Here is a 13,267-nt window from a genome sequence, read left to right as displayed (position 1 = left end):
TGAGATTGACGCGTACGCGGATAAAAGGGATAAAAGAAAAGTAACAGCTCAACGTAGCCTAATGTATCGGAGGAAGAGGAACAGTTTCTTCTTCACAAATCTACTCAAGTAAAAGTAAAAAGTATAGTGATTCAAAACTACTCCTAAAAGTACAACATTTCCCAAAACTTACTCAAGTAAATGTAACAGAGTAAATGTAACTCGTTACTGCTAGGAATGGGTGATATTTTACCGTTCACAATAAACCGTCAAAAGAATTCCCCACGGTAAGAATTTGTATCTCACGGTAAAAATGATAAATTCCCATTGATGACGTTTTTGTGTAAATCTGATTTATGGTTCTGCGTTAAATCCACGCAGAAGGATGGAAATGAGCCAGAAAGAAAGAAAGAAAGAAAGAAAGAAAGAAAGAAAGAAAGAAAGAAAGAATGAAAGAAAGAAATGAGCCAGAAAGAAAGAAAGAAAGAAAGAAAGAAAGAAAGAAAGAAAGAAAGAAAGAAAGAAAGAAAGAAAGAAAGAAAGAAAGAAAGAAAGAAAGAAAGAAAGAAAGAAAGAAAGAAAGAAAGATAAATTCCCGTTGATGAGGTTTTTGTGTAACAAACATGGCGGATCTGAGAGCGAGATAGATTTATAGTTACAAAGATGGAGTTGAATTGGGTTTTTTTTATCGTCATTTTTATCGTTATCGGGATAAATGCCAGAAATTATCGTGATACATTTTTTAGTCCATACCGCCCAGCCCTAGTTACTACCCAACTCTGTGTACGGAAGAGTAGGGCCAGGCACGAGAAAAATAAAAATAATATCTTAGAGGAGGAAGATTTTTTTTCATTATGTATTTCGAGAAAAAAGTCGAAATGTCGAGAATAAAGTTGAAATTTCGAGATTAATGTTGAAATACAATTTCAAGAATAAAGTCGAAATTTCGAGAATAAAGTCGAAATTTCGTGAATAAAGTCGAAATTTCGAGATTAATATTGGAATACAATTTCAAGAATAAAGTCGAAATTTCGTGAATAAAGTCGAAATTTCGAGAATAAAGTCGAAATTTCGTGAATAAAGTCGAAATAGTACTTCACCATTATTCTTGACATTTCAACTTTTTTCTCAAAATTGTACTTCAACATTATTCTCGAAATATCGACTTTTTTCTCAACATTTCGACTTTTTTACGAAATTGTACTTCAACATTAATCTCGACATTTCGACTTTTTTCTCGACATTTCGACTTTTTTCTCGAAGTGCATAATGAAAAGAAAAATCTTCCTCCTCTAAAATATTATTTTTATTTTTCTCCTGCCTGGCCCTAATACTCTTCCGTAGTATTGTATTCACTTGAAAAAAGCTTTGTTTTTCGGGATAATTGTTTCTGTTTTTCGTGGGGGTTTTTTGGCCCTGTTTTTTGGGATCATTTTTTTCGCCCTGCTTATAGGAATAATTGTTTCTGTTTTTTTGTGGTCTTTTTTTCCACCGTGCTTTAGTTATAATTTTTCTGAGGTATTTTTTTCCGCCCATACGCCGCTGAAGGCGATTCCGTCTCCTCAGCTGCACACCGTGGGGATCCAATATTTTCAGCAGTGTCCTGGCCGTCTCTTGTGCCTAAGTCCTTGCTTGAAATAAAGTTTTGGCACAAACATTTCTTAAAACTATGAATGGATAAACAAATAATGGCTTGTGGTAAGATGAAGTTATGAGATAATCAAATAACATAATGTTATTAGTCTGTGGATGATATTTGAATTTTCTGCCATCATTAATTCCTTTTGTTTGCATTGATAAAATCATGAAAGTACTCCTTCACATGGAAAAGACTATGAACATAAACAGCTTTTTCTTGCATTAGTTTATCCTGACCAGAAGTGCACATTCTCGTACGTGATGTCTTCCATTCGCAGCCGTATCTGCTGGTACACAATGTACCGAACCAGTCACTGGGGCTTAAAGCAATGACTCATACAGGAGTGTCCAAAGGCCGCCATGCATCAACGATGGCAGCAGGATTGCTAATAAGGCCTTGGACCTCGGGTCCTACGCCTCTCCAGTGGCATTCAGAGACCGTTTCGTTCGTTAACACGCTGAAAGTCCAACCTAATTTGGATCACACCAATAAATCAGATATCTCAATTGTGCCGCTTTGTAGTAGTTCTCCATGTTTGGCAAAGACAGTCCCCCTTCTTCTTTAGTTAGTTGCAAAGTGTTATATCTAATCCTGGTTTTTAGGCCTCTCCATATGAAAACAGAGAACATTCTTTTCCACTCAATAAATTGTTTAAGTGGTATTTATGGGTATCGATTGGAAGAGAAAAAGTAAGTATAATAATTTTTAAACTGCAAACTGAATTGTCACTGGCCTCGCGAGAGCTGCCCCCTGCTGCAGCCTGGGTGGCAGTTCTCGCGATGTTAGTGGCGACAACGGGAACAAACTCAGAGATGGATGGATGTAACAAGCGAGAGATTTCTGCCAAAAAAGCGTAGACTTCGTGTAATATTTAATATCTCTAAAAATGGGAAACCAAATTTACTTTCCTAAAGAGGAGCAGGATGGGGCTCAGTTACAAGTTCTGAAAGATATAACAGACACAGAAACATGCAGCTGTGTCATCAGTCACGAATGCCTGAGAGCCACATGAGTGAAAATGACAAATTAAAAGAAAATGTAAATGTTTCACTGAAGACAATCAATGTGTATATAAACTAAAAATATTTAAAATAAATAAATGTGCTATATATATATATATATATATATATATATATATATATATATATATTTGTACTTTATTTTTTTTTAACTTTTTTGTATTGTTCTTTTTTAATATGCATATTCGAAATAAAGCTCAATAATAATAAAAAATTCCCCTTTGTGTTTTCATTGAGGCTCTATTATAGGAATTACATACATAGGAATGTCCACAGCATTTCAGTGTCAACGAAGGTCGGACTATCAGATTCTGAGCATATAATTGTAGTTTGTAAGTTGTTGACAGGTAGTTATTTTAGATTAGTTGTAAATCTGTTTTAAAATGTAAGATACTGGATCTCGGTTGGGCTGGTGGGACAGCGGCGGAAAGTTTCCTGTATTTTTAAATCCAAAACATGACAGGTATGGTATTGTATCAGGTTATTTTTGTAGAAGTGATATCTGCTTGGAATAATGATCTAATATTGGACGTGACAGACTAGCTTGTATTACCCTACCCACAGAGGTTATATGGGCTGTTCTGCCATTTTTTGCTACTTTGCCAAAAAATGCTACCTAATGGTTTTCCACCTTTGTTGAGCTACAATTTTACTGTGTTTTACTCCCCAGCCCACTTCCTTTTCCCCCAAATGGTCCTTGTCGCTTGCCAGGCCGTCATTGTAAATAAGAATGTGTTATTAATGACCTGCCTGGTTAAATAAAGGCGAATGACTGAAAGAATATCAAATAAAGCGATGGAATTTGCTGATCTTTTTAACTTGTCTCTGACCCAGTACAAGGTTCCAAAGCTATGGAAGGAGTCAATTGTGGATTGTGGTACCTGTGTGGCTAAGACCAAGGCTCCCAAAGAGCTCAATGACCTAAGGCCTGTGGCCTTGACTTCATTAGTTATGAAGGTTTTTGAACGGCTGGTTAAACAGGATCTGACGGAGAAGGTCCAGAGCCAGCTCGACCCAATGCAATTTGCATATAGGGCCAGAAGAGGAGTTGATGACGCTACCGTAACTCTGCTCAATTACTTGCACAAGCACCTGGAGGGCAAAAAAACCCATGCAAGGCTTTTATTTGTAGACTTTTCGTCAGCTTTTAACACATTACAGCAACATATTTTGGCTGGAAAACTACTGTTTGGATTTTAATCTTGATGCTGGATTCGTGAAATGGGTGTTGGATTTCCTAACTTGTCGGCCTCAGGCAGTCAGAGCAAATGGAGCCCTTTCCCGGAGGAAGCTGTCTTCCACAGGCTCACCACAGGCTCGCCACAGCGTCCTGTCCCCTCTACTGTACATCCTGTATACCAATGATTGCAGGAGCCATCAAAAGACAGGCATCTTTTGAAGTTCGCTGACGATACCGCGTACCCTACGCCGTATGCTCTGCGTCGATTTAACGCAGGACCATAATTCATGCTTTACTTCCAAGACGGAATGAGGGTCTTTCGTTTGGAGTGACAGAGAAGTGGTCTGGAGTTACTTTTAAGTGTGACTTTAGAATATAAAACAGGTAAAATACAAGAAAATATTGACAGTGGCCAAACTAATTGTAAACACAGGTCGCACATATGACGCTGGTGATGTTTCTGTTGCATAATGTAACGTTCTGAAGCCTAAATCTCCGTTTTCCTCTGTTTAGATGCAAACATGAAAACTGAGTTTTTGAAAATCTCCACTTTGGCCGGAGTTTTCAGAAATGATCGTTTTTGGTGACTTTGAGCTCCGTTTTCGTGTAAAAGAACGGCCAAAACGCATGAAAACGCCTCCGTTTTTGCTCTGTGTAAACGGGGCCTCAGTCTTCTCCAGGATGGTGAGCTCAGCCATGGACCGGCTCTAACAGACTTTGTAAAGTGGTGTGATAACCACTTTCTTAAGTTAATTGTCCTTAAAACTAAAGACATGCAAATAGACTTAAAGAGGAGATGTACTTCTCTCCCAAATCCTCCCATTACCATCAAGGGCTCACAGGTGGAAACAGTGGAGAGTTATAAATATGTGGGCACCATCATCGATAAGGACCTGAAGTATGACCTCAATACATCTGCCACTTGCAAAAAGGGCCTGCAAAGACTTTATTTTCTGCGCAGATTGAACACTTTTAATGTGGAGAAAACACTAATGGTGTTATTTTATACGTCTTTTATTGAATCAATTTTAACTTTCTGTATTGTATTGCGGTATGGCAACCTGACAGTGCAGAACAAAAAGAGGATGCAGGACATTGTCAGAGCAGCCAGTAAAATCATTGGCACTCAGCAGCTCTCTCTGACTGACATCTACAAAGGTCGAGTCCTGAATAAGGCACAAGACATCTTGGCCAGTCCTGATCACCCTCTGTCAGAAGAGTTTGTCCCTCTCCCTTCTGGGCGGCGCTATAGGCTTCCCAAAGCCAATAGCAATAGGTATAAATTCTCTTTTATACCAACCGCTGTTAAAATGATCAATTCACATACATTTGAATATTTTAATACATTTTTATCATTCTGCCTGCACTGCTGGAAGCACTTCTGCTTTTACTCATTTATTATGGTTACTATGTCATGTTTAATGTTTTAATTTTTCTTATATGTATGTCTGTCTTTGTATGATGACTGTTTCCCATACTGCTAAATGAATTTCCCCTCAAGGGACAATAAAAATGACTCTGACTCTGACTCTGTTTTTTTGTCTTTTTATCTCTTTATCGTATAATGTTCACAAAGTGTGATGCAATTCATGTCATGGGTAGTGTATTTTGAAGGATCAAATACTCAACATCCCATATATTATCAATTTTACATGGTGCAAGAAATGGTCGGCGTGGCAACTTTGAAAATCGACTGTGCGCATGCGCAGAACTACAAAGTAGCGTTTTTCGGCAGGGAGCAGAAATTGGCAGAACACCGGTCCAAGCAGTAAACAAACAGGGTTTTCCTCCAGAAAGTGGGCGTTTCTGTCACGTGTTGACGTAATTTTGACGTCACACTGTGGCCGGCGCTCATTGGTCAGTCGCGGCCACTGTTTCTCCGGCAGTAGCCATCTTTGTTGATGTGTCATATCAGTGACTTGTTGGGCGATCAGCTGGCCGCAGACAGCTCCCAGTTCACTCTTATTCCTGCTGTTTGAGGGTGCAAATACAGCATGGGCCTTTGTCGTTTGGTAGGTAACAGAATAAGTGTTTATTTCTTCTACATGTGAGTGTGAATGTCGCGTTAGCCAGGCTATCATTGGGCTGTACTGTACAAGCTAGCGCCTGTTGAGTTAGCACAGCTGGCTAAAATAATACTGCAGTTATCTAATAACGTTCAATATTCCAGTTTTCAGTTTAATCTATGATCAGTTTAAACCACTAATAGCTCATTTGATGCGTTATAGTCGTTGCTTTTAAGTCGTCTTAGCAATATGTCTGTAATATGAGCTAAAAACCGCACAGGTAGTGCTTTAAATCACCCCAAGTGTAAATAAAACGTCAAGGAGTGTTGATCACAAACCTGACTGTTTCTTCTTGTCACCAACTTGATTGGCGGTGTGTTAAAATGCTGCATGTGGATGTTGTTGACTGCAGTGTTTTGACGTGACACCTGTCAAAGGAGCATCCTTGACTTTGCACTGATGTGCTAAAGCAGGGGTATTTAACTAGATCAGGCAGAGGGACACAACATTTGGGGGTTTTCAAAATGTATTTTGTATATTTCAAAGATGAAGATTTATGTATATATAATACATTTATGCACAGGAATGAGCAGGAGAATATATCAGTCTAGTTTACATATGAATGATGTATTAATTGTCTCCTGATTTAGTCATTGTGAATTTTAAATATAATATTCAGATAAAGAAATATTATTTTAAATGCAAGTTCATTTTGAAACCATGCATTGTGCAAACTTAATGAAGTTGATATTGACCTACTTTTTTTTTTTTTTTTCAATTATATTTTTATTTGTTTTTAGCATTTTAAAGACATACAGGACAAAGACAACAAAGCAAAATCAAGACAAAAAAATAAATAAAAGAAGAAATGGTTACCCAAAGTAAAAGGACAACTTGTAAATCAAATACATAAATAATCAAATCAAATAAACCATGGTCATAGTGCATAATATTGACCTACTTTTAATAAAACACGCCATAATGACAAAGCACCACTTTCCACCAAGATTTCCTTATTTGAATATTATATTAAGCATTTCAGTCCATAGTAGCCAGTTTGATGTTATAAATAAGCAACCAATATATTAACCATAAGATCCTTTATTAAGACACTTCTGTGCATTATATCAGCAAAACAAAACAATCACATGAAATTATAGGATACTTAGAAGTCCACCTGAAATGCAAAGTCCTCATTTAGAGATTCAAATGAAAAACATTTCAGGCCAATCCTAGAAGCCTAATGATGTAAACAAGTCCTCTATAAACGGAGGTTAATAACAAAAAATGTGACAAACATTATCACTGTGCAACACTGGCAAAAAATCCAAAGTGGCAAAAAATCCAAAGTAGTAAAAAAGATCTCCAACAGAGATTAACATGTACAAACTCTGTCCAATGGATCATTAACCAACTGAAAAGGCTACCAAGCATCTTAAACTTTTATTAATTAACAAAATGCGATATGTAAACCATGTTAGTTTCGCCGACCGGAAGTGACATGAAATGCAACGATTTATAAAACGATTTAATATATACATAATAAACATTAATAACTAGGTATGAAATATGACCAGGGGCCACATAAAAACTCCTGGCGGGCCGCCAGTTGAATATCCCTGTCCTAAAGCCTTCATCATGGGCGTGATGGGATCATGGTGAGGACAGAAAATGTACCCTTTGATTGTAAGATTTTAAAATTGTATCCCCGTTTTTGTAAAATAGCGTATATCGGTACAAGAATGTTGTTTTGAAAAATTGGGACTGATGATCATAAGGGTCTTTTTGGTTCAGGGAACCTGGTTTAAACGGAGAAAGCTTTTTCGCTCCATCTATCAGCGCTTATCAAGGCAATAGCTTACTGTTCTGAGTTGTATTGTAGATTAAAAGGCCTGCAGCCACTTTTAATCACGGCAGTAATTGGTGACATAGTCAGTGCTGACAAAGCCCCTTTCAGTCCAGTGATGGATTTAGGAAGTTCAATCCAACGCTGAAGGTTTCAAACAAGGAAAAGGAATTTTAATTATTAACATTTTCCCTGATTTTACTTGAGCAAGTTGCTTATTAGCTTTGTTTGATTTAAATAATCTGTAACTCTCTTATTTACATTAAGATGCATTACTGTATATCTGAGGCAGTTAGTCCTTAATGAGTTAATCTATCAAGCTTGTGTTTCTTCCTCCTGCCCTGTGTACTTTGATCTTTTACAATTATTACCCAACTGCCTGAACACAATTATCCTAACTGAGTGTGATTGTTTTACATTGTTGTGAGGCCTGTTTCCCTTCATTTTATTGAGAGCTGTTGGATCAAGAGAAAATGTTTTGTATTTTCATTTCTATCTCCATGTTTTCTCCACAGTTTTGCTACCTTAACAAAATAGAGGGATTAAAACAAGGAAGCATAACGTTTATTGTTGGGGTTTTCCCTGGCTTCCCAGGCTGTGAAAGCAAAACACCCGGAACACATCTGATTTGTCAGTGACTTCAAGGATTGTGTTGTTGTTAGATCCATTGTGTTCCCTTTCATTCAGTTTTTCTTCTCGTGTGTTTGTGTCTTATTCCCTCATTCAGTGCCACGTGTGAAGCAGAAAGGGGCTATGGAACAGCCTGGTCCTGTTACAGATCCACAGGTGATGGAAGGAGCACAGGTCCAATTGGCGATGGAGGGATCTCAATCTGTGGATCAACTTCACAACAGTACATATCATGTGAAAGAGGAGGAACAAATATCCCTGGACACTGAACATGAGGCAGACATAAGTAGTCGGGCTGAAGAGGAATTACAGCTTGACAATACATTAATCAAGACTGAAAAAGATGTTGAGATAGACAAAAATGCAGTGATAGAAGCTCAGACATGCACTGAGGAGCATGCTGATGGGAGTGATATGGCCACTGAAACTGGTTGTGATACCATTGCAGTTTCCCTTTCTAGTGAGAGATCTCCACTTTGTTTTTCAAATGATGCTGCTGCCAGTTTGGTACCTTCTGTCACACCTCAAGCTGTAGAAGAATGTTCTCCTTCAGTTCTTGAAGGCACAATTAACACAACATTGATTTTTGACGATGCTCAAAACGGCAATGAGCAGCCATCAATCTTGGTTACCAACTATTCATCAGAGCCATCACCTGTTGATTGTGGTGACTCAGCTGAGAGTCCTTCATCTTCTATCCAAAGCACTTCCAAAAATTCATCTAGAGATTCTACAACGACCTCTGGGATCTCTAATGGCCTCTCCAGTCCAAACTCTGACACTGTCAGCTCCTCCCCTGCATCCAGCCCACAAACCAGTGCCAATCACCCCATTCACTCACATTCTTCTCCAAGCCCCTTTGACACTGAGTGCAGTCGAAAGCTGATTTCCCAGATCCAACGTTCCCTGTCCCAGGAGTCACTGTTGGATGAGCTGGAGTCGGAGCTTTTGGCCTGTCAGCTTCCTGAAGGTGAAAGCGGAGTTGAGAGGAAAGGGAGCTCACCCATCAATGGACTTCCTACTGACCAGGACGGCTGCATGGTAGTCTTTGAGAAGTGTGTGCAGTACAAATATACACAGCAAGAGAAAGCTATTCAGAGGTAAGCTGTTACTTTGTAGAAAACTGAAACATGGTTTTATGACTGGGGCTCATGTTCCTAGTCTACTTGTTGTCTTATTGCGTTTGTGTATGATACTTGACCTAAGTTGCTCAGTTTTTAAGGTGATCAAACTATTTGATAGTCACTGTTTTCTATTTATTTTAACCTTTTTGTATGCAATCTTTGTAAATCTGACATGAGACAATTTGCTTTATAAGTTTGCAATGTGAAGTGATACAAAGCTTTTTGAGGATACTCCACATGTTTTCTGCCTAGTTCTGTCTTTTTCACTTAACAGTGCATAACATACATTCTATATTATATTATATATATATATATTCTATATATTTTCTTGATCTGAATTGGAAACGTGTGCATGTTGGTGCATGTATGCCATTTGTGTGCATAGGTTGCTTGAGGAGAACAAAAGGCATCAGGAGTTGATCCTGGGTATCTGCTCAGAGAAAGACAACATGAGGGAAGAGCTGAAGAAGAAGTCAGAAGCAGAAAAGCAACACACGACCATCATTAAAAAGGTTTTTTTTTTTTTTAACTTCTTTTAAATCTCTTTGGTATTTTAATATTTGATTTATATGGCATTGATTGTGAAGGAGGCACACTCAAGTACACTGACTTTGTTTGAACGCCAGCATATGCTAAAATAATGGGGTTTGTTTGCTATTCATATCTTTCCTAGCTATTTTTAACAGATTCTTGAAACAATACAAGTCTGTTATGGTGTTTAATATGGAAGGAAATTCTCACTACAATGTTCTGTCTGATTTCCTTTGTGCACTAGGTATTGTGGTCTTCAAATTGTAATAACAAAGCAAATATTGATATATGAGCTTTTATTTTTTATCACAGGACAAAAAAAAACTTTGCTCTGTGGCAGTCATGGATATTTATACTTGAATTGATCTCTTATTCTGTCATTTTCTGTGACTAGCAGTAAATCATATAGTTTTTCAAAACTTAACAGTTATCTCATACTGTTGATTATAATTTGAATATCGAACACTTTGGAATATATTGACTGCTGTGGAAATCAAGAGACAAGGAAGATGACCTGTTTTGCTGTATGAGCCCCAATCACCCTCCAATTCAATTAAACCTGCACTGCAGCTCTGCATTGCTGGTAATTAATGACTTTAAACAAAGCACCCCGGAGGGCTGGAGTAAATTGTGCTGAAACCTGATCACTTGAGTTCAGCAGCCTGCGTGGGCACCGCATGTATTTACAATGTCGCTTTTGATTTTCAGAGCTTTCTGTCTACCTGACAATCCAAATCGCAAGTCCTTGTCTTTTCAGCAGGCCTGCATTAGCATTGCACGTGTCATGGGTGTAATGCAATTGAATCATTTCTTGGACACGTGTCTTGTTTAACCATTGAGCAAACAATATATAGCAGGGATTTTTACAACTTTGACTCAACATATGCTTGGATCCCCTTTTGTTTCTAAATCATTTATATTTGTAGGCTTGATCGACTCAATGTCTGACGGCCAGACTGACAAATAGATTTTTTTGTTCATAGAGATTTGTCTCTCGTTTTACTGTAAGAGCCTCTAGTTTTGAGGAATTAAACAAGCTGACTCACAGTTCCACTGCTGTCTAAGTTTAGTTTCCTTACATCATTTTTTGTCAGTTGCTGTCCTGTGTAGCAGGTTAGTTCGGGTGTGTCTTTGTGACTTAGATATTACTCAACTAGTTGCTTAGACTTTGTACTCCCTGTTTATGCAGCTGGAGGGAAGGGTGGAGGAGCTGCTGAAAGAAGTGAAGGAATCAAGGGATAAACTCATCCATCAGGAGCAGATGGCTAAGGCTGCTCTCCAGCAGATGCAGAGGGAGACATCGTACCGGATAGAACAGGTATGACTAAGTCCTAAAGACTCTCAAACTCAAACTTGATAAACTGGTCAAGCAACTTACTACTACCTGAGTCTGACCCTTATTTAGCATATCTGATCCTGTGTGTTTTATGCTTTTACAGCACTTTGAGTCAGAAATTTAAGTCACACATATTGTAAAGATGGTAGTAATTGATTTATTTTAATTACATTCTCTTTTTCTTGTTTAAAAAAAAAAAAAAAAATCCCTTTTCTGTACAAAAAGACTACGGTAGAAATGCCCTGCTGGTGTAGATACCAAAGATCTAATGTATTTTTATATGACATGTATTGCTTTTCAGGCTTAATTCATATTTAGATTGAATTTACTGCTGAAGCTGAATCAAGGTTACAGAGGTTTTTGTCCTGCTCTGCAGTCTCTATACTGTATCCGTGTATATTGGAACAAAACTGGCGACTGAATGTTCAAGGTCTCTGCACATCAAACCCCTGTTATGGCAGATTTAGTCACTTGTTAAATGAACAGTGTGATAAGGCACCTTTTTCATCCCGAGTTTGCACACCTGCCTGCAACCAAGTACGGCATGTTTCTCTTGATGGTTTTGTCACGCTTCACAATTTTTAATTTCACTGTCCAGTGAACAAAGCAAGTTGAATTTTGCACTCAAGTCTTTTTTTTTTTTTTAAACCCTTTGTGTATTTAATTTGTCATTTGTATGAAGTTGGTGATCCAGTCTTAATCTGTTATTGCTGCCACTGAGGGTCAGAGCATTTTTTGTTATTTATAAAGGCTTTTTGTCAAATAATTGATAATTTGTCTTTTTAACTGTTAGTTAATATTAAAATGGAAATTAAGATGCACACTACACAAAATAGGTGAAACCTTTTCTATTATCAAATATTGTTGACGTGCAGAGACACACATGCAGCACCCCTTACACAATAGTGTTTTGTGTCTCTCTCATTCACCCAAAATAACAGCATTTTTGAGAAAATGATACAGTTTGCAATTTGGCACATCAGTCTGTTGCAAAATGAGGTCGGTCAAGCTGCACAGAAAAGCTGAGTCAGGCACGAAGTCAGAGAACACAGTAATTCAATTCAATTTCCATTCAATTCAATACACTTCATTGTCCCACTTGGGGAAATTTGTCTTGGACTCGACAGCTGAGCCACAAATGCCTTGACAGCTACAGTGACAAAAACAATACATCACCGGGCACCATTTCACCAACAATAACAAACACACATATGCACCAATTGAAGCATGCTAAAAAAAAATCACCATAATAAAACGCATTATTAAAAAAAAGCATATCATTAACTTATCAAAGGGGAAAGTGTCACATGAGACAGCTGATACTTTTTGGAGACAGTACCATAAACGACAAGACCTGGTGTATATGTCACTTCATGTCAGACGTTTGGGGATTTACACGAACCCATCTCATGATACAAAACAATCCTCCCAGGTAAACAAGAAATGTGATGAGGCACGCCAAGAGAAGGAGGCCATGGTGATGAAATATGTGCGGGGCGAGAAAGAGGCGCTTGACCTGAGGCGGGACAAGGAGAGTTTGGAGAAAAAGCTGAGGGAAGCCGTCAAGGAGGTCGACCGGCAAGCCCTCAGAGGAAACCAGCTGGCTCAGGAGAAGGGACGGCTGCAACAGCTGTACGACTCCAAGGTAAATGCAGTGTTTAAATGCTTTTTTTTGGTAAACAAATTACAGGACTGTCTCAGAAAATTAGGATATTGTGATAAAGTTCTTTATTTTCTGTAATGCAATTTAAAAAAAAAAAAAAAAAAAAAAAGTCATACATTCTGGATTCATTACAAATCAACTGAAATATTGCAAGCATTTTATTATTTTAATATTGCTGATTATGGCTTACAGTTTAAGATTAAGATTCCCAGAATATTCTAATTTTTTGAGATAGGATATTTGAGTTTTCTTAAGCTGTAAACCATGATCAGCAATATTAAAATAATAAAAGACTTGCAATATTTCAGTTGATT

General features: G+C 37.8%; 1 protein-coding gene across 2 annotated transcripts in view; it reads left to right on the top strand.

Annotated features, from left to right (window-relative positions):
- Nucleotides 1–5,719: 5,719 nt before the first annotated feature.
- The window catches only part of ccdc186 (coiled-coil domain-containing protein 186), a 31,581-nt gene continuing 24,033 nt past the window's right edge, over nucleotides 5,720–13,267 (top strand). For both annotated transcript variants that reach the window (XM_061708266.1, XM_061708265.1), the window contains exons 1-5: nucleotides 5,720–5,829; nucleotides 8,397–9,399; nucleotides 9,809–9,935; nucleotides 11,144–11,272; nucleotides 12,723–12,935. In XM_061708266.1, the coding sequence (XP_061564250.1) occupies nucleotides 8,423–9,399; nucleotides 9,809–9,935; nucleotides 11,144–11,272; nucleotides 12,723–12,935 (1,446 nt within the window). In that variant the 5' untranslated portion in view covers nucleotides 5,720–5,829; nucleotides 8,397–8,422. The remainder of the gene's footprint in view (nucleotides 5,830–8,396; nucleotides 9,400–9,808; nucleotides 9,936–11,143; nucleotides 11,273–12,722; nucleotides 12,936–13,267) is intronic.

Source organism: Cololabis saira, chromosome 19 (genome assembly GCF_033807715.1).
Source record: "Cololabis saira isolate AMF1-May2022 chromosome 19, fColSai1.1, whole genome shotgun sequence".
Lineage (NCBI taxonomy): Eukaryota > Metazoa > Chordata > Actinopteri > Beloniformes > Belonidae > Cololabis > Cololabis saira.
This window is presented reverse-complemented; position numbering and strand designations above follow the sequence as displayed.